Source organism: Triturus cristatus, chromosome 2_2, assembly GCF_964204655.1.
Source record: "Triturus cristatus chromosome 2_2, aTriCri1.1, whole genome shotgun sequence".
Taxonomy (NCBI): domain Eukaryota; kingdom Metazoa; phylum Chordata; class Amphibia; order Caudata; family Salamandridae; genus Triturus; species Triturus cristatus.
Window position 1 is genome coordinate 805,046,851 of NC_140582.1, and position 22,893 is coordinate 805,069,743.

The 22,893-nt window shown below is 43.5% G+C and overlaps 1 protein-coding gene across 1 annotated transcript in view; it reads left to right on the plus strand.

Annotated features, from left to right (window-relative positions):
- USP46 (ubiquitin specific peptidase 46) overlaps positions 1-22,893 on the plus strand; it is a 182,157-nt gene that overhangs the window by 73,572 nt on the left and 85,692 nt on the right. Inside the window, exons 3-4 of the mRNA XM_085642106.1 lie at positions 7,458-7,671; positions 22,619-22,845. Of these exons, the coding sequence (XP_085498232.1) occupies positions 7,458-7,671; positions 22,619-22,845 (441 nt within the window). The remainder of the gene's footprint in view (positions 1-7,457; positions 7,672-22,618; positions 22,846-22,893) is intronic.

Consider the following 22,893-nt stretch of genomic DNA (forward strand, 5'->3'; position numbering starts at 1 on the left):
AAACCCCAGGATCGACAAGAAATACAGATCAGCGCCTGGGGACCCTACTTACATCAGGGGCCAATTACCTCTGGATTCCATTGTCGTTGCGAATGCTCGCAAGAGGGCACACTCACAAGCAACAGGTGACGCTCCTCCCCCGGACAAAGAGTCCAAGGTGTTAGAGACCTCTGGCAAACGGGTTGCCGCCCAGGCAGCCAACATATGGCGCATTGCCAATACTCAAGCACTCCTCGCTCGCTACGATAGAGCGCACTACGACACATTAGAGCAACTAATCCAACATCTCCCTGACCAATTCAGAGAAGGTGCAGAGATCCTCATCAGAGAGGGACAGCTCCTCACAAACGCATCCATCAAGTGCGCGCTGGATGCCGCAGACACAGCTGCCAGGGCCATAAACACTAGCGTCATGCTGCGACGACATGCCTGGTTACGAATCTCCGGATTCAAACCTGAGGTGCAAAACAACATACTCAACCAGCCTGTCAACCCCGACTATTTATTCGGCCCGGAGGTTGACACCACACTAGAGAAAATAAAGAAGGACACGGACACTGCAAAGTCCATGGGGGCTCTCCAGACTCAGTCCTTTCGGAGCGGCTCCTTTCGTCGCCCCGGAAATAGAGGAGCGGGTAGAGGACAGGGGTCACAGCAAACATACAACAAGGGCAATACACAAACCACCTACGATAAAAACACCCGGGGTGGATATCGTGGCTCCAGTACAAAGGGCAGAGGACGCGGCTACGGCAACACCAGGTCCTCCCCCAAGAACAAGCAGTGACGCCCTCTCCCTTCCTCCCGACCACATAACACCTGTCGGGGGAAGGCTACAAAGGTTCCTGTCCACGTGGAACTCCATCACCACGGACAGGTGGGTCAAAGATATTGTCAAATACGGTTACTGTCTAGAACTAACCTCCACTCCACCCACAATACCTCCAAAAAACCGTCCTATGTCCTCAGAGCACTTAACGCTCTTACAGCAGGAAGTGCAAAGTATGCTTCTAAAAGGCGCAATAGAGGTCGTACCCGTCCACGAGCAAGGTACGGGGGTGTACTCCCTGTATTTTTTAATACCGAAAAAGGACGGGTCACTCAGACCTATATTAGACCTGAGACCCCTAAACAGATACATTCTTTCCGAGCATTTTCACATGCTCACTCTACAGCAAGTCCTCCCGCTGCTCAAGCAGGGAGACTTTCTAGCCACACTGGACCTCTAGGATGCGTATTTCCACATACCCATTCACCCATCACACAAAAAATACCTCAGGTTCACTGTTCAAGGGCAGCACTACCAATTCAAAGTCCTTCCCTTCGGCGTGACAACGGCACCAAGGGTGTTTACAAAGTGCCTAGCTACTGTGGCGGCACATCTACGGAGGCAGCACATACACGTCTACCCTTACCTGGACGACTGGCTCGTTCAAGCGAAGTCAGCCCAGCAATGTGCCAGCCACATGTCCCGCACCATTCACCTCCTTCACAGTCTGGGGTTCTCACTAAATTACCCAAAATCCCATCTACAGCCCGCACACGTACAACAGTACCTAGGTGCGACTATAGACACTCTGGCGGCCACAGCTCAGCCAAATTTGGTGAGAATCAACAGCATGCAAATGCTGATTTCAAAGTTCAAACCACAGCACTCCCTTCCCGCGCGAGTGTTCATGCAGTTGATAGGCATGATGGCCTCCTGCATATTCATAGTCCCCCACGCGAGACTACATATGCGCCCGCTTCAGGAGTGCTTAGCACGTCAGTGGAATCAGGCTCAAGGACAGTTGAAAGACCTAGTGTTGGTGAGCGGTCGGGCATACAACTCTCTGCATTGGTGGAATCCACAAAACCTTTGCAAGGGCCGACCGTTCCAAGAGCCTGTCCCACAGATGATACTGACGGCGGACGCGTCTCTCCAGGGATGGGGAGCTCATGTACTCCATTACACAGTGCAGGGACTATGGACACAACAACAAAAGAAGATGCACATCAACCTTCTAGAGCTGATGGCAATCTTCCTTGCTATGAAAGCATTCAAAGTACACTTGTGCAACAAAGTCGTGTTGATCCGGACGGACAACATGACTGCCATGTACTACATACAGAAGCAGGGAGGAACGCACTCTCCACAGTTGTCTCATCTGGCTCAGAGCATGTGGAAGTGGGCCATTCAAAGGAACATGTTCCTCATGGCAGAACACCTCCCCGGCAAGGACAACCAGATGGCGGATCTGCTCAGCAGACACAGCCACCAGATGCACGGGTGGGAGTTACACCCATCAGTACTCCAACCGTACTTCCAGCAGTGGGGTCATCCAGAGATAGACCTATTCGCGACAAGCGAAAACGCAAAATGCCAAAGCTTTGCCGCCAGGTTCCCACATCCGCAGTCGCAGGGCAATGCGATATGGATGAACTGGTCCGGCAGATTTGCGTACGCTTTTCCCCCAGCACCACTGATACCGCTGGTGGCACGCAAACTGCGTCAACACTCACTGACGCTCGTCCTGGTTGCTCCAACGTGGGCACGCCAGCCGTGGTACACCACCTTTCTCGAACTTTCCGTGGTGCCGCATCAAAGGCTGCGGATCAAACCCGAGCATTTGACGCAGAACCATGGAGAGATTCAGCACCCAGATCCGCAACAGCTGAACCTGGCAATCTGGCTCCTGAAGTCCTAGAGTTTGGCTACCTCAACCTGCCACCTGACTGTATGGACATCATTAAGGAGGCCAGGCGACCCACTACCAGAGCTTGCTATGCAGCCAAATGGAAGAGGTTCGTCATTTATTGCAATAATAATGACATTAACCCGCTAGATGCATCCATCCAAAACATTATTTGTTACCTATTACACCTATACCGATGCAATCTGGCGTACACCTCTATACGTGTCCATTTGACCGCAATATCAGCCTATCTGCAGACCAGGCAGCACCTCTCTCTATTCCGAGTGCCTGCCATCAAAGCATTCTTGGAAGGACTCAAACGAGTCATTCCACCAAGCCACCCACCGGCTCCGATGTGGAACCTCAACTTGGTCCTCACACGCCTGATGGGTCCACCCTTTGAACCTCTACACTCATGCGAGATTCAATTCCTTACCTGGAAAGTAGCTTTCCTAGTAGCGATGACTTCTTTGAGGAGAGTTAGTGAACTCCAGGCACTAACCGTTCAAGAGCCATTTATACAGGTTCATGCCAACAGGGTCGTACTACGTACCAACCCCAAATTCATGCCAAAGGTGGTATCGCAGTTCCACATGAATCAAACCATTGAACTGCCCGTTTTCTTCCAAAACCCACAAACTGTCGCAGAAAGGGCACTCCACACACTAGATGTCAAAAGGGCCCTCATGTATTATATCGACAGGACCAAACCCTTTAGGAAAACACAACAACTTTTCGTTGCCTTTGCCCCACACCACAAAGGTAACGCTATCTCCAAAGCAGGAATAGCCAGATGGATCGTTAAATGTGTTCAAATTTGCTATCAAAAGGCTAAACGCACTTTAACGATTCCCCCACGAGCCCACTCAACACGTAAGTTAGGGGCCTCAATGGCTTTCCTAGGAAACATTCCTTTGCATGACATGTGTAGAGCAGCCACCTGGTCCACTACACATACATTTACCAAACACTATTGTGTAGATGTGCAATCAAAACAGCAGGCAGCTGTAGGACAGGCTGTTCTCAAAACTCTTTTTCAGACCGCTGCAGCTGGCACTGGTAGCCGCCGCTAATAAGAGGGCACTGCTATATATTCTATGCACAGATATGAATTCAGCAGCCCACATGCCTCGAACTGAATATGCTACTTACCAGTATGCATCTGTTCTTGGCATGTAGGGCTGCTGACATTCATATCGCCCTCCCTCCTCCCCGGCGCCTGTAGCAGCTGCAGCTCTCAGAATTACTGTAAGCATGGTCATCACTTTCTATATCTACTCCATCACTGCCACAATGGCGAAAAACAATCTGAGGATGGAGAGGATGCCCATGCGCACTGTAGTCCAGGGGAGGAGTCACCTATCCCAGGATACTTCGAAGACTCTTCCAGGACAACAACGTGCAAACATCCGGACCCAACACTAGGCGGCGATCTATGCACAGATATGAATTTCAGCAGCCCTACATGCCAAGAACAGATGCATACTGGTAAGTAGCATATTCATTATTTTGTCCTTGTAATCTGCCTGGTCACCTGAACATTCTTCTACAGCCAAATGGGCATATCGTAATGATCCCCTTGCTCCTCCATATGATAATGACAAAGCAAGGGGATTGAATCATGACTGCTGTAATGTAGAAGGATATAAATAGAACCATACAATTCCTGAAGAGTAGTTTAATCAGGTAGCAAAGTAGAAAGGTGATGCAGCTGAAGCTGTGGGGGGGGCCTATAATAACCCACACCAACTTTTGCAATACCTAAGCAAGTGTGAATACTATAGTGATGGGCCCATAAGTCATTCTCATTTCTGTTTGCAAAAGCAATATCAAAGGTCCTCCAATGGATCTTTGGTAGCGCTAAAAGGGACTAAGTGAAGAAATCAGAGAACTATTCCTTCATGAGGACCTGTAATGAAGAAACAGCTATTCATAGATTGCACAACAAATGCATCAATATTCTGACAAATAATTATCCTAAAAATAAGTCATGACTCCGGGAAATCACAACAGACGCTATTCTTTCTAGGTACCTTTTTGGTATTATTTCAGAAAATATGAATGGTCATAACAAATACAAATCATAAGAAACACTTTTTTCACAATATCACAGGCATAACACAAGTAGAGTAATTACAATCAGAGTAACTTGGAAATCATCAAATTCAGGCGTGAAATAAGGAAGGAAGAGAGAAATAAGGAAACATCAGGATAATCACAGTTCAGTTACCTCTCAGTGAATTAGAGAAAACTAATGCACAGCGTGCAATTAGTCTAGAAAACTATCTCCACGGCCGTAGGAGAATAGTATGGGCAGCACCACCAGATGATGATGTGCAAAGTCTCTAGGAAAAAGTTCTCCGCAGTCAGGATTGCCAGCCAGGTCAGGAATCCGCACAGCACAGCATACAGCATACCACGGATGCAGGACAGGCCACCAGAATGTGAAGGAGCCCCAGCTGGATTTTCCCACCAGCGTCTTTGTGCTTGAATATTCCTGCAGTTCAGGAAACCTAAGGACATTAATATTAGACACACAAATTAATAATTTCTTCTCATTCTATTACTATTCATAATCCTATAAAGAAATCTTCCATTCTACATATGTTATTCTGATTCTTAAAAATACGTGCAGCCTTGCACGTTTTCGGTCGTACCTTCTAAGTCTTCACGTTTTAGTAATTTTGTTTTTCACACATATTAGTAATTTATTGAAACACACACATGGGTAGATTTCTCGAGCAGATTTTTATTAGCAAAAATCATGCCCCTTCAAAGGCAATGAAAAACCCACGAAGGGAGAAATGAACGACAAGTGAAGCTGCTGTCCAGTTGAGAACTCCTGAAAATAATGATCCACTGGACAACAGGAACACTATGGATACAGTATGAGAAGACATGAAAACTCCATCAGAACATCACATATTAAAGGGATACAAGAATGACCAATATCTGCCTCACTCAGTATTTACAGCACTTGAAGTAAGAGGGAGACAGTGACAGTAAAGAAACCTATTTTTATGGGCTTGAGTTTGGCTAGCTAGGCTTGGATATTTAGGGCCCGATTCTGATGCGGTTTGGAAAGCTTCCTGACCGAATAAGTTCGGGAATGGTTTCCGATCGGATTGGGACAGTCCAACCGACCGAGTACGATGCATCTGGATGCTTCCAGATACGATTTGGTTTGACTCCCATTGACTTCAATGGGAGCCTTTCTTCCGGCCAAATGCATAGGATCCCATTGAAGAAAGGGTTGACTGGGGAAAATCAGGCACCCCCTGGTGCCTGCCACACTGTGCATGGCTGGTAAGTGGGGACCCAGGGGTACCCCCACGGGCCCGATTGGGAAGACTCCAGGTTCAGGGGGTCCCACTACAGGCCCCCAAAGTCTGATTCCGACTGTCGATTCGAGTCGAAGGGCACGATTCGGAAAGGCTGTCCAAATCCAGCATTGTACTCGGTTGTTTGTAACCGCAGCCTGTAGAGACGTACAATTCTGCTCCTTACGGCTCGGTCATTCCACATGCCGTCTGTTTTTTTCCTAGCGCCTAACTCATATCGTCTTCGGTCAGTCGGAAACCATTCAGAGGCGGTCTGAAAGACATGTTCCCGATCCGATTTGGACAGAGCCAATGCCATTAGGAGGCCTTTCGCCCCCGCATCAGAATCAGGCCCTTAGTGTCTCAGGCTGTGGGCTAGGTTGGTACCATTTTTCGGATGGAACACTGAACAGGTGCAAGACATTCCAGAGATGCATGCGTATGTTTTTTACATTTTGAAGCCGCCACAGTACACCCTCCTTGAAGCCACTCCTGTAGCCTCACAGTATCTTCTGCAGGGCACAGCTTCTCTCACTGACCCTGTTACCCATTGTAGTGTGGTGGGGTAGGCCCCAGGGTTGTGTGAAGGACCACACACACACATTGATTGCAGTGGTGGTCTTAAAAACTGACCACGCCCAGCTCCCGGGCTATTTATTCACTCTGCCGGCCGTACGCCAGACACTTCCACTATGCTTATGCTTGCAGGGGGGATACAGTATGGTGTTGCCCAACTTCCGGCAAACTACACCCATCATTCACCCTTTGGTTCTGTGAGATGCAGCGGTTGTAGGCTCAGGATGAGGCTGAGAATCTCTGTGCACATGACTGTAAAAACAAAAGTGGGACTAGAGGGCACCACAGAACGTTGCTCTGTGCCAAGACAACAAATGCGAAGCAGACAATAAATGCGAAGGTTCGGAAGGCCGCAGAATTTGGGGAGTGCCTTTAGTATGACAGGCTCACACTGTCGGTGAATGAACTGGAGAAAGTTCTCTTTTGCCCGTTTTGTTTTCTAATGTATCCGACACGTACTGCTGGTGATTAGTGCATATGCTATATTGTGACCCACCTGTCATGCTTAAGACAGTACACAACACAGAGTGCAGTATTGGCAACATTTTTACCAAAGTACAACTCCTCCCCTCCTGCAGCGCTTCTCAGGGATGTTTTAATTTTCTGGGATGAGGGTGGTTTTTTCCGCCTTAGAAGTGAATAAAAGTTTGTTTTTGTTGTGACGATTACTGAATTACTAACTCTTATGGCTAGTTTCGCAACATGTTTACTGTATCCGTATCCTGCTGGATCTGGTCTGTGACATTTATACTTGGTGTTCCTTGCTTAGTACATCAGAGAGAACATTCTAGAAGGCTTCACTTTGTGTATCTCTTCTAAAAGCTGCCCTGCGGTCTGGTAAATATCACTTCGGACAGTCATTCATCATTACCCCTTGCTTTGACAGTTTGGGAACACGTGCTACTGTAACTCGGTGCTTCAAGCCTTGTACTTCTGCCGGCCCTTTCGTGAAAACGTGCTGGCCTACAAGGCCCAGCAGAAGAAGAAAGAGAACCTTCTGACCTGCCTGGCCGACCTCTTCCACAGCATCGCCACTCAGAAGAAGAAGGTCGGGGTCATTCCACCCAAGAAGTTCATTTCAAGGCTACGCAAAGAGAACGGTGAGTGGCTTTCCAATCTTTCTAGTGTCTTTGCAGAATGCTCATGAGATTATAACTAATGTCTCAATTTAACGTACTGTTATGGAAGCCCTGGCTTGTTTCAGGCTTATAAGGCCATTCATTACCATTATATGGCCACTGCATTTTACGTTTTTCTTCAGTGTGCCAGATGTTATTGAATAAAGAACTGTGCAGGCTCCAGCCAAACATAATTACATGGCCACATTGTTCACTCAGAATGCTGCTTTTCACTGTATTTATTGCTGTGTTGATTGCTTTTTTTTGTGTACATTGACATGTGCGTGCTTTTTTGTTGTAATTGGTATATAGCTAGATTGCTATAGAGCATAGCTGTAAACAAGGCTGCAGGATAGCCGAAACGCTTCAGGGCAGCACAACCACTTTGAAATAAAAGCAATTTGAGCAGCTTTCCAAGAAGCGTCGCCGTCCTTGATTAAACGAGGAATTGGTTGCACAAGTGTGTGAGAAAAGGCCCTGTTCTGCAAGAGGCTGGAGCAGCACTGGTACCTGCTATTGCGGTTTTCCTCAAGTCCAAGTAATTGGAACGACTCCAGCCCGCCTCGCAGTGCAGACTACGCCATGGGCTGCTGCCTTGCAGCTCGTGACTTCACGAGGAGGCAGGTTCACTGCAACATTGCCTCACGGCCTGGCGGACCCCTGTAACCGAGGCTCGAACGTCAAAGGGGACCCTAGGACGCCCCAGGGCACACATACAAACAGGGGGAAACCACTTTGGACACCCCGTACTTTTGTTTGCATCAAGTTCGTCCATCATGCACTTAGACTCCATGTTTTACCAAGCGGAATACTCACCAAGGAACAGTGCTTTCTGGGAACTGCAGTTTCCATCTGGCTGTAGTGGTCACTCGACCATGTGATTTTGGTGAAGCAGACTCCTGCCAATAGGAGTGATCGAGGCAATTCAAAGGAGGGGTGGACCTACAACCCTGTCAGTAGCGGCATCGGAAGAAGGCTATTCAGCCGAAATGCATTATGCCCGATTCTGCCTAATTAAAGGTCTTCAGAAATTCCCCGATGTGGCCTCTGAACTTTTTACTGGAGGGGTTGTTGTGTATATGTATGTGTGTGTGTGTGTGTGTGTGTGTGTGTGTGTGTGTATATATATATATATATATATATATATATATATATATATATCCATTTTTTATTTCTCTCTTCATACACAAGTTTCTGAAAAAGGGGGGCCCGACCCTGCCAGGGTATGTGTGTAATATATATATATATATATATATATATATATATATATATATATATATGTACACAGAGAGAGATACATGCTCGTATGTCATTGTTTGTTTTGCCATTAATTATTCTTTTTATTTAATTATTTTTGCTTTATATATTTATGATTTTTAAAAAGATATTACGTGTATTGAATAGTTAACATTTGCAATACATTCTGTATAGTCATGTTTATATGTTGTGATATGAGTGATCATAATAAATAGAGGCCCATAAGCAGGTGGTCAAGTATTTATATGTAATAACCTATATACATTTTGAGCATGAATAGAAGACATGTATATATTTTATCCATAAGTCATATACACATTGGTTAAGTATAAATATAGTAAAATATATGTTTGTACAAATAAATGCACATATCTGAATACATACTTATGTTCAAAGTATACTTGTTTGCAAATACACAGATATGCACGATTGGTCTCTTGTGCATATTATTGCTGTACATTATTTCAAATATGGTGGTCATGTAGGGAAGGGGAAGAGCCAGCTCTTCTGAAGAGAAGATGGTTATCTGGGGTTTTATGTTGGGGATAATGAACCCCATAGTTCCGCTGCTTGAACAGAGAAAGATGTTCCCACCCATGTTTTTCTTGTTCTGTGCTGGGATTGTGAGGTGGGACGCAGATCTGGAGCAGAGGTTTCTTTGTTATATGTATTTGGGGATTTTTCTTCCTGATCAAAAGTGGTCCTGTTCCATGTTTTGCTTTGTGGGTGATGCAAAGCATCTTGAAAGTTGATTTTCTAGCAACCAGTAACCACTGTAGGGCCCTTACAACAAGGGAGATGTGGGCTTGAGGTTATGTGTCGGATAGTCTGGCAGTAGAGCTTTGAATTCCTTGTGGTCTTTTCATAGTTGATAGAGGTGAGCCATAGTTGAGGCCATTGGTGTAATCAAGTTTAGATAGTAGCTTGGACCTTGTGGGGGAAAAATGTGTCGCAGAGTTTCTATAGTAATGAATCTTGATCTTACTAACTTATGTTCTTGGGCATTCATTGAAGGCTTTGAGTAATCCGTCCTGCATGGTCTAATCCCAACAGCTGTGTCTGAAACAATGAGGGTTATGCCTTTTCTTGGCTGAATCCTTTCACACTATTACGGTCCATCTTTTATTTTGGGGCTATGGGAGGATTCTGCAGCTGAATACTTTAATTTACTGTCTCGACAGGTTGTTGACTGACATTCTGGTGTGGTCAGTGCTAGATTTAGCCTATTAATTTGCCTGGGTGCCTTTCAGAAACCACTCCTGTATGTTTGTAAGTAGCTACAGCACAGACCTATGTAGCTGCAAAGCAGTCTTTGTCTTGCATACTGTGCGGGATCTGAAGCTGACTATTTTCTGTGCAAAAGCTCAGGAACTTGGAGTTGTCAGCAAGACATTCCAGATTCACCCCTGGAACCTATTGTTGTTTGAAGCTGGTAGAAAGGACTGTAACTTGCCTTTTCATTGGGTTTAGCTGAGGTGTTGTGGCTACATGACACCTTTGGGTACAACTGATTGTTATATACATGTTAGTGAATGCTGATACTTGCTGGCAATAGAAAGGAGCCTCTGCAGATGTGTGTACTGTACCCCAAAATTTGTACTTCCTACATTTATACACCCCAAGATTTTACCTCCTCTGGTTCACTCACAGATTAAATTGCGTGTTATGAGGAAATAAATATTCAAACAAGGAATCTCAATAATTGAGATCTACCTCAATAAAAAGTTAAAGGTTTTAATTACAAACTTCAAGAATAAGCAGTACAGAGTTAATGCCATAAAGGCTCTCAAGTGCAAAGTTGTGCAGAGTATGCAAAATCTGAAATTATTTTAAGTCCCAAATAAGGAACAAAATCAAAAGATATTCTGACAGCATCCCTAGTAGAACAGGATTGTCTTCTGGCTTGCACCCTAAATCATGGGCTTCTTAAGAACAATATTTGCATAACAAATTGGACAGACTATGAAATAGTCATGGTGTGAGAAAAAGTATAATTTATTTAGCATATCTGAACACAAGAAAAATACACACCATTATCTTAACACAAAAACACTATCCCATTTCTAAACGTATTCCGCAGCCTCTATACCAATTACATCTGGAGATATCCTAATATGAAACATTTAGCAATGGACTTTTAGCAATTGAGTGGACTAGTTTTCACTACGGAAGGAACCTACATAATGTATCAAGTCACAGAGTAGGGAAAAGCCCATCGAAAGCTGTGTAATCAGAAAATTGGAAATAAATTACTACTCATTGGTTTGCCCATGTTCTTTGGAGCCTGTGGGAAGATGATGTATGCAGGGAGTGCGGGGGAGCAGGAGTAAGTGACAAAGATGGCTCCTAACAACAAAATGTGGCATAACTAAAACATATTATTAATCGCACTACTATGCATCATATGAAATTAGTTTCAACTGTAATGATGTTAGTTCAGCCAATATTTGCAGAATCATATGTGAAAAGGCATAATCATTGTAATTATTAATGAACAAAACATAAATCCCCTAAACAATCTAACACCAGTGACATTATGGACGTAGACCTGAAGAATATCTGTAGTAGCTTCTCTGTAGCTTGATGTCCATGCATGCTGTATTCTAATGATGTAATTGTCATGACAATGGAATGCTATGCTTTGAATACCAGGAGCTATTCAGTTCCTGGAAGCTGTGGAGATGAACAGTCAATAAAGTAGTCATTCTCACACTTACCTGGCCCTGTGTGATCGCTACAAATTTAGCGACGAGTTGGACTGTTCCTCTGTCCACCCACGTGTGCAGCGTTGTTTCCTGTGTTTCCAGCCTTTTCTCCTGTGTTTCCAGTCCTTGTGGATCTGAGTTGGTGTCAGTCTTTTTACAGTACTGCGGAAAACCACTGTTCCTGGATGTTGGCAGTGAGATTAAGCTTCGTCTCATTTGTCATGGATTGCGCTGGATACTTTGTGCTTTCTCTTCCTGATCTGCATCTCTGGTGAGCCACGTCTGTGTTTTAAAATGAACTGCTGTGTCGAGCAATATTAGAGAGATTGTTCATTGTGGTTGTCACAAGAGTGCAGGTGTCGTCGTGCTGCAAGTTTGGAACTCAGTTTTTGGTTTGGAGAATCGCTAAGGGAAGAAGTGGTCGTGTTTCTCCCCTCATGCCCTGTGTGCATTGACCGTTGGAGTTCACTGAAGGAGAGATCCTTTGCCTGCCAAGGTTTTCCAAAAATGATGACGTATTAGAATCTTGTTCGAGGAGACAAACGCGGCGTCAGCAGAAGCTTCCGTTTCACCAGACGCTTCGCTCTGTTTCCTTGGGAACTTGAAGCTTTGACGAGCAGTGCGTGCTTGTAGCGCGTCATCTTACGTTTCCAGGGTGACGGCTTGTGACGCGTCTGAGGAGTTTAATTTTATTCGTCTATCTACCAGGAAGTTGAAAAGCAGTGTGTGCACGAGTGCGTCAACAGAGGCTTACAAGGTGACTGATAACACGAAGGAAGTGAGTCTTCTCTGAAGTAGGAAATGATGCGACGTATGTGAGGAAGCCTTCATCTGAGGGAGTGTCCTTCATCAAAGTCGGGAAGCAGTGTGTGCGTGAGCACGTCACCGGAGGTTTCCAAGGTGATAGTAAACAAAAAGGAAGCGCATTCATTAATTTCACAACAATTATGCTCATTTCCCCGGCAAGTCTGCGCGCACTCCTAAGACTTGAGTGTTTGTTTTTTCAAATGGACATTTTTCATTTCTGGTTTTCTTCTTCCTTATTGGAGGTGCAGCGATATATATAACACTATATTTGCTGCAGTGCTGTGTTTTATTAATGGGGAAAGAGGACAGTGGTGACTGTTTTTATTAACAGTTTGGCATTCACATTTTTTTTCTAGTGAAGAGACAAAGTGAGGGTTTTTGTTTTTTTCAAGGTGGTGAATTCTTATCAATTCATGAACTAACATCATATTTTTATTTTTGCAGGTAGCAGTTGGACTATTTCAAATGTGACAATTCTTGCTTCTTGTGTTAATTGTGTTTTACTTCAAAGGTATCCGGCTGACATATCGCTTTTACCTATCCAACATATCCATTTTCAAGTGTATTTATATTTTCATTTGGTGCTCAATATGCAGAACGTGCAACCTCCTCCTCCTTTTTTACAGTTTCCAGGTGACCCGCCTGTTAAATGGAAAGTGTGGTATAGAGCTTTTGGAAAATATTTAGGCGCTATAGGGGGTTCGAGGTTCAGCGCAGAAAGGAAGCGTTTTATTCTAGAGCACAATTTTGGTTTCGAGGATCAAGCGGTTTTAGAACATCTTCCTCCCTTAGTTGCTGTTTTGGGTGAAGAGGAATTGAATGTATTTGATCAAGCTGTGGGCATGTTGGAGAAACAGTTCGATGTAGAAAGCAGCATAGTTGTTGCTAGGCACAAGTTTTTTACCAGGAAGCAAGAGTGTGAGGAAAGCATTGTGTCTTGTGTTGCTGCTTTGCACATTCTGGCTTCGGAATGTGAATTTGAACAATTAACTTCTCAACTTATTCGTGACCAAATTGTTGTACATTGTTGGGAGAAGAAAGTTCAAGAGAAATTACTGACTTTAAAGAATCCCACGTTGGATGAGACGATTACTATTGTCAAAAGTGTTGAGCTTTCTCAAAAAGCATCGAACGAACTCAAAACTGAAAAGAGCGCTATGGCTGTAGTGAAGGATCATAAAGATCAGGGTGAAAAAATTCAGATAGACAAAACTAAAACACAATCTGAGCAAAAATGGAACAGATTTGTCTCCACTAAGATTGAAAAAAAAGGTTCTTATTCAAAGAATGTATATAATAAGTGTGGTTTTTCCATCGCATTTTCCCAATTCAAAGATATGTCCGGCAAAGAATGCGTTTTGTCGAAAATGTGGGAAGCAAGGTCATTTTGCCAAAATGTGTGGTTTCCGAGGAGTATAAATGTTGTGTATTCTGAGGAACCCAAGAGTGATTCTATATCAGAAGTTATTAGTTCTCTTACAGATTTTGTAGTAGTTGTCAAAGATGATTCTGAAGATTGTGCAGATCCCATTGTAGAGGTGTTGGTTGATGGGAAATGCCTACACCTATTGGTGGATTCGGGGGCACGTATGACCATGATCACAGATGAGTTGTTTGAGAGTACTTGGGGGAATAGGCCTCTTAATCCTCCTGATAGAAGTCCTGTCTCCTATGAAGGGAGGAAAATGGACCCACCAGGGTTCTTTGTGACTTCTGTAGTTTTTAAGGATAGGCATATCCAAGGGTAGGTGGCCAAAAAGGAGCTTAACATTCTGGTTTGGAACCACCAGGGGTTGTTTGGGATGACTCTTAGGCCTGGTACTTCTGAACAGGTGTCGGTGGTGGATGAACAAACTGAAGGGGAGAGTTTTGTTTCTTGGTCCATGAAGTACCCCAATGTTTTTCGTGACAAGCTTGGTTGTTTTAAGGGGTTCAAACATTTAATCAAAGTCAAGGAAGGCGCTCTCCTGATCAAACACAAATTACGCAATGTGCCTTTTAGTATCGGGGATGATCTCTCATTGGAACTTAAGAAAATGTGTGAGTCTGGAGTTATTGAACCGATCGAGTCCTCATTATGGTTATATCCCTTAGTGGTTGCGCGCAAAAAGAATGGTACTCTTAGGATCTTGCTTGACTTGCGCAGTCTCAACAGAGAGATTTGGGTGGATTCTCACCCTCTTCCTCGTATTGATGACATACACTCAAAATTTGCTGGTGCTGTGTTATTCTACAAGATTGACTTAGCGTCTGCATACCATCAGGTTGAACTGGGCCCAGATTGCAAGCGTGTGACTGCTTTTGTATCACCAGTTGGTACCTTCCAGTTTAGGAGGATGCCTTTCGGGTTAGCCTCGGCAGCCTCAGTTTCCCAGCGTGTTATGGAAAAAGTTTTCGAGGGTGTCACAGATGCTGTTATTTTTCAGGATGATATTTTGGTGGCTGGGAAGAACAAGGAGTCGCATGACAGGAATCTGGCTGAGGTTTTGGGAAGGTTGGAAAGTCAAGGCATTGTTGCTAACAAACTTAAATGCGTTTTTGGTGTTGATTCCATTGAATATTTGGGACATCCTATTTCAGGAGACGGTATTGTGCCAAGAGAAGGTCTCATCGAGGCTATTTCTAATGCTCCTTGCCCCACTTCAAAAGAGCAAGTTTCTTCCTTTTTGGGTTTGTGTGAATTTTACACTAAGTTTATTTCTAATTTTGCTGCGAAGACTGTTCACATGAGGGATCGCCTCAAAAGAAAATCTGTGTTTATTTGGGATAACTCATGTCAGGAAGTTGGGGTCATGTAATATTCTTACTCCTTTTGATCCTCCTTTTCCATGTACGGTGTCTGTTGATGCTAGTCTTGATGGACTAGGAGGTATGATCTCCCAAGTCAAGCAAGGAAAGGAATTCACCATTGGTTTTGCTTCACGGGCTCTACGCCAAAGTGAGAAGAACTACTCAGTCATTGAGCGAGAATTGCTTGCGTGTTGTTGGGCTGTTGAACGCTTCAAGTGCTTTTTATGGGGAAAACATTCACACTCCTTACTGACCATAAACCCCTCATTCCTATTTTGGAGGGGAAGATTGTCAAAGATCACACTCCCAGGATTGCCAGGTTGAGTTCAAAGCTGCTGCAATACAATTTCGGGGTAGCACATATTCCTGGTGGGCGTAATACACGTGCAGATTATCTTTCCAAGTCTCTTTTGCCTCTGGGTAAATCTGAGCATGATAATGATGCTGATGAAGATTGTCTGATTGCTGCAGTCGATGCTTATGGTGTGACTTTCTCTGAGTGCGATTGGTTTCGTGGTATGGAGTCTGATTCTCTACTTTAGAGAGTTAAGGATTTTATTGTTTCTGGTTGGCCAAAGGAAAAGCACCTTGATGGTGATCTACACGCTTTTGCTAAGGTTGCGGAAGAGCTTACTTTGGAGGGTGGAGGCATAATCATGCGTGGGGATAAGTTTGTTCCTCCTGAATGTCTCAGAGGTCGCATCATTGAGTTTGGCCATGAAGGACACCTTGGGCAGACAAACACTAAAAAAAGGATTTGCAGTGTGTATTGGTGGCCTTCCATGGATCGTCAAATTAATGAGGTGGTGATGTGTCTAACTTGTTTCACCAGTGATAAGGTTGTCAAAATTGTTTCTCCCCCAGTACAACAGATCGAGGCACCTGAAGGTTCATGGTTGAAATTGGCCGTAGACTTTGTGGGACCTTCTAATGTATTGGGGAACAAGTACAAGTTTGCTCTTGTAGTTGCTGACTATTTCAGCATGTGGTGGGAGGTTTGTTTCATGACAGATCCTAATTCACAGGAGGTTATCAAATTTCTTCAAAGTGTGTTTGCCAGAGAGGGTTTCCCAAAAGAAATTGTGTCCGATAATGGGGTACAGTTTACCTCCAGGGAAATGTCTGAGTGAACGAGCAATAATTTGTGTTGAAGTCTGGGTCTTGGTTAAAATTACTGGTGCCTCCTCTTCAACAGAAGTTCTTAATGCTGAGTGGCAAAGCACGTGCAGTGTAACATGTAGCATTTTTTAGTAAGAAAAGAATAGCTATTGTGTATGCTAAAATACTCAAAATTTGGTTGCTTTCATCACGAAATGTCTGTTACCACAGGCTGATTGCCTCGAGCTGCATGAATGCTCATATGTAGGAATTGAACTAAGAAATCCCCAATACAGTAACTTGCCCTATTTACCAGCTGAGCAATGCAAGTGTTTAGGCTGGTATTACTAGATGGAACATGCATACGTTATGAGAAACTGCTATATAACTTTGGGTTGAAGTGAGGAGGGGTGACTATCTTGTTCGGTTCTAGTTAACCTTCACTGTTGCTAGTCTACAGCAAGCCTCCAGAAGCCTAACTACTGATGTGCCGTCTATGGAAGTCTGCTACATATATTCTCTAGAGAGTAGGTAGGAGTTGAAGGCATCCCAAATGGAATATGAACGCTTAAACTGACCAGTATTCATTTGAGCTTGCAGACATTAACTGATGAAAAATAAGCCTATGTTGTCTGGAATAGTTTTTGGTTGATTTTGACATTGAAATGTAATTTCTTATTACAATTGATCTCACATTTTTATAGGATTTTTTTAAAACTAACCAGCTGTTGTATGGAGTGCTGTGGATTAGATGGTGACAGCTTCTCTTTTACTCTTTTGTAAAATTTCTATTAGGGCTTTTAGGTTAGAAGTAGGAGCACCGTAAGTCTTCCTTGCTTTTGCATTGGAGCCTCTCGGTAGGTCAGTGCTCCACTGCAGCTGAAAACAGACAACAAGGTCTCCAGTGTTACAGATTGCTTACTGACACTGTAGTAATCCAGTGCTGCAGAGAACGGACCGAATAGACTCTGATGCTGCAGTGCACTGAGGCTTTAGTGTTCCAGTGCTACATCACACAGACACTGGGGATCCAGTAATAAAGATGGCTAGCTTTGCTACAGCTCATAGGCACAAGCAGCTCTAATACTACAGTGTATGGTCATGGAGACTCTAGTGTTACAATTAAATCCTCTGGGCTAAAATGCTGCAGATACTGTAGACTGCAGTTCTATAAAGTACAGACATGGGGACTTATTATGCAACATACATTCCTGGGAATTCCAGTGATAAACTTTTTAAGCACTGGGTTCACTGAGCAACATTTTACAGGTACTGGGGGCTTAATGCTATAAATGATAAGTTTATTTTGGCCCCGATTTTACACCTCGCAAACACTGTAGGCATTGTGTTGCCCCACTGCATCTGGTCTCTCCTTGGGTATCTATAGTCCTACCCAAGAGAGGGAGGGCAGGTAGGTATTTCCCATGTATAAATTGTTGTCCCCACCCCAATGCTCTGCTGCTAAATTAGCTTGTTTTGAGAGCAGAAAAGGAGTTTAGCGTGTGCTTCACATTAAAGTAAATTTTTTTATTCTCCCTTTGTTGCTCTCCACTTATCCCACCCTTCATTTAGGGATATCCCAACCCTTTGAACTGTGAAGGAGGTTGTCTCAGTGTTTCTTCTCAGCTAGGGTCGAGCTGTATGAGACAATTCGATGAAATGGAGCACTAGGGCAGACTAGTCCAAGTTAAAGAGACCCTGCTATGGAGGATGTGTCTGGAACATAACTGATATATAAATGGAAGGAGAGCTTAGGTGCACAGATTGTAGTGATATCATTTTTAAAGTATTTATAATTTTGATGAACTAGATAGCTGGGAGAGTCATATCGGGCGACCTTGAATCCACAACTAGGGTGCTGTATGCTGTTTGAGCTGGAGGGTGCAGTCCTTTGCACAATGAGCTTTACAATAGGGTTGCTTTCACTGTCAAGGTGCTTTCTAGAGGTCATTAGAATCTTTGTAAATTTTCACTTATTTCCACTTTTGGGAAGGGAATAGATTTTGAAAATACTTTGAAGTCTTGGGACTTGAGAATTTGAACACCACAAGGAATTGCTTAATATAGCCTTATAGCCCGCCGTAGCGGGTTACACTGGCTATTAGAACATTGGAATGTGGAGCACTCCATTGCAGACAATGAGTGCTCCGTGCTTCTACGGGCCTGTAAAGGCCTGCAGAGCAACATTCCGATGTTGTTTTAAACAAAGGCCTCTCGGAGCTTGAGATTTGTTTTATTTGTTAGAACATTCTGCCCTCTTGTGGCAGAATGTTCCAATGGCCTTATAGCCCTTCGTAGCAGGGCTATACCAGCTATTAAAGTCCCGGTCCCTTGTTAAAGTCCCTCGCCTTTGGCATGGGCCTTTAGTGCGGGAGCGGGCCTATAATAGCCGGTATAGCCCGCTACGGCGGGCTATAACGCTATATTAGAACATTGGAATGTTGGAAGCTCCATTGAAAACAACGGAGTAGCTCCGGGCTTATAATGGCTGGTATAAACCCGGAGCTCCAACATTCCAATGTTTCTTTGTTCACAGCTGTGTCTGTGAACAAAGGCTCCAGGGAGCCTGAGGGAATTTCAATCCCCTCGTGCTCCTTAAAGCCTTTGTTTTTTTTATTTGTTAGAACATTCTGCCCTCTATGGACAGAATGTTCTAATAGCCTTGTAGCCCTTCGTAGCTGGGCTATACTGACTATTAAAGTCCCGCTCCCTTGTTAATGCTGGGCCTTCAACATAGCAAAAAACATTAATGATGCTAATAAGTCTCATAGGCAAAAGCTTTTGGCTTTACCAATGCTAGTCTTGTTTTACTGTTTGTTACAGCAGTCTTCATTTTAAACACACGCTTTACAAAGTATGAAATTTCACATCCTAAAAGAACAGGAAGAAAGAAAACTACAAGTCACATTAACACAATGCTCAAATCACAACAGAGGTCCTGTTTAAATTCCCTCATCACAGAAAAGTGTGCTTCTTTCTTTACTGCTCAGAAACCTTGTTCAAGTGTTTATCATGTGTTTTACTATTCCAAGTTATGCACGCTCCTTAACTGAAGTCTTTTATAATTTACTACTGTGCTTGTATTGCTTATGACAGTGACCTGTTTCTCGTCACCGGCACAGTGCCCGACGCCACTGAGCGCATCCTGGTTTTTAGGTTGAACTTTTGCAGCGCATGCGCTGCTCTGCGAGGCATGCTGTATTCGGTACATGGGCTATCGGGGACTTTGAACACGCCCACCGCTTTTGGTTGGTTAGTTGACCTGCTTTTTTAAATTCCTTTTCTCTGGTTGGTTAATATTGTGCATCTGTCCCGCCATTTCGGTGTTTGGTTCCCTCCCAGTGGACATCACCAATTGATTATTTTGGTTGACCAGCTCTGGCCAGCTCTTAAATCCTTGCTTGCAACCACCCCCTGCTTCCACTTCCGTTATGAATATATCAACATATCTGCACTGTACAGGGTTGCTGCTGGAGATCACACGGGTCGTCGGTGGGTAAGCAGTGTGGAGTGCACATGTACATTATATAGCTTGTGTTTGTTTATACAAACCCTCATAACCGTTTCTGTGCGCTTTCTGCAGAGGTTTTTGACCAGTTGCGTGTGTATGTATGAAAATGTGTACATGTATACTTTAATGTATGTCAGCACTTGTGACACTTAGTTGAAAGTAGTGTATCTCTCTAGCTATACATTTAATGTATGTGCTTTGCCTCATCGCTGATGAAATCTCTCAATTAAGTTCATATGTATATGCTCAAAGCAGCATCCATCCATGTCATTATCTGAAGGGGGAACATTTAGGCCCTTTTCTACAGGCCATTGTCCTGCTGTTGAAGAATGTCATGAGATCCCATAGGTAATATCAAGCTTAAACAAGTATTTGCAATGCAATAGGTCTCGCATTACTTAAAGTTTGACCTATTGTCTTTGCAAATAATAATTTAACACCAATAGCTCAAACTTTCAGTAATGCAAGACCTATTGCATTGGAAATGCTTGTTCTTTTAAGTCTCATGATAAGAACAAAGACACTTAATTCTCGCGTTTGAGGCGGACATAAAATCCATAGCATCAGAAAAACAGTTACATTCCAGTGGCTGCTGAAGCACTATTTCAACATGAGCTTCATAGGTGTGCAACGCAGTACCTTGACAGTACCCTCTTTCTAAGAGAGCTGATTGTCCATTACAGTCTTGATCAATCTGTTGTATTTTCTAATTTTCAGAAGGACTGTGTGAGCTGGATATTTGTTTAGGCTATGTTTAATGTTTATCACTGATTCTGGTAGATAAAATGTGTTTTGGTATAGGTTGCTTGTCAATCACTTAGCTTCTAAATGTTCAACACAAATTACACTATGGATGTGCAAAATTCTACCCAACAACCTGCTTGGGAGGGGGATAGGAGAGTTCATACTCCCTGCCAATACATCCCTTAGTCTCTTTGCTGTGACTGACAAAGTTTTGACAGTTCTAATATTGGTGTTTTTTTGGGGTACATAACTGCTCTAGTTCACAAAGACATAGCGTAACGAGGAAAAGGGAAACCTGTGGCTATTGATGACTTATGAGGAAGTTAAGATATGCAGAGAGTGATGTGGAGGTACATAAATCAAGCCTGCAACACATAGCACGTGAGAGGGAGTCGTATTTGACTTTGAGGTGAAGATTTTGCAATTACAGTATACTGAATAGTATTCCTTATTAATATGTTTACTTATGTAAATATGTTAGCATTGTTCCTAGCACTATAGGTTGGCCTTGCAAGGCCTGTGTGTGCCCTGAGTGCTCCCTAGAAACACCACTGCATCCTCCTTAAGGTTTCTAGAGGCACTGCTGCCTTCACCCTCCAACTTTGTCCTTTGTCTTTCATTCCACATCATTCCCCCTGATCTCAATGTATTCTTCACTCGGTCTCCTTTTCCTTTCTCGCGTGATCACCTATTCCAAGTCCTCCGCTTCTTTTAGGCTTTTTCCTCATATTCCCACTTGCTAATTTGCTGTCCACCGCTTACCTTCATCGTCTTTCCTTCCTTGTTCTCACTAATCTTTCCACCGACTTGCTCACGATGGGACCACCATATTCCTCCACCTGTGTCATCATCTTCTCTTGTCTCTGCATGGGGGTATGCCAGGCATTTGTACTGGAGAGATATTGCCTTCTATATGTTTGCAGTTTCTCAGAGACCTTGTCTTCTGCATCGGTGAATGGTGTACGAAAAAGTATATCAGCCATAAATATAATCGAGATATGGAACCCCACCTTGAAAATAAGAGACAATATGTTGCAGTCTGTGATTATATTTTCACAGAACTTCTTGTTAACTTGAAATAATTAAATTAAGTAAAAATGGGAATGTGTTACTTGATATGCCTTCACAGAACAAAAGGACTCTATTTTTAGGTCGTGCTTAGCAGCAGCGCACATGCGCTGCTCGCTCTGCGCGGCATTCAATAGTAGCGTATGCTGTGTAAGCCTCGCCTACTCTCTGCCCATGCTTTTCATTTGCTGGTGTCATTGTCCTTGGTAAATGCTGGCTTCCTATTCATTATGAGGCTTTTTAGTTCCTCCTTTTTACCGCCTTGTCTCCATTTGTAACTGCCCGTGAGATCTCGATCTTTTACTGTGTCGTAACTCGGGAGCTTTCATTACCAGTTTCGAGAATTATTTACTTAATTAAGGGGCCCAGGGTGCCAGCTTCATTAATGGTGGCCGCTTCCTAATGTAATTTGCATTTTGTTTTCTGTTTCTTTAAATTAATTTCAAACTTTAATACGGAGTGCGGTGCCCACTTCAGGGACACCGCACTCAGTTTATTATTATTTTTTTTTTATTTAATACCGAGCGCGGCGCCCGCTTCAGGGACACCACACTTGGTTTATTTTATTATTTTTTTGAAAATCCAATACAGAGCGCAGTGCCCGCTTCAGAGACACTGCACTTAATTTTTTTTTTCTTTTCTTTTTCTTTTGTACTGTAATGAGCGCAGCGCCCGCTTCACGGACACCGCGCTCTGCAATGCAATAGGTGTTGCTTTTGGTATTGTAAATAACAATGCCTTTTAATTTTTTATAAAAGGAATTGCCATTTACAATGCCAATAGCTCCAAAACTCGCAGTTGCGAGACCTGTTGCATTGTAAATGCTTGTTTATTATGCTTCATGTTAATTTTTTTTAATGAACTTTGTCGTTCCATTCAAGATTTCATTTTTGATGCGTCAAACGATGTCTTGAAACAAAATAAATGTATTGTTTGTTTCTTTACACAGATCTTTTTGACAACTACATGCAACAAGACGCACATGAATTTTTAAACTACCTGCTAAACACCGTGGCAGACATCCTGCAGGAAGAGAAGAAGCAGGAGAAGCAAAATGGAAAACTGAAAAATGGCAATGCTAATGAACCGGAAGAGAACAAACCCGAACCCACCTGGGTGCACGACATCTTCCAGGGCACGCTGACAAATGAGACGAGATGCTTAAACTGTGAAACCGTAAGTATTGAGCTATTTGTACATGAGAAGCAACACTACTAAATAACC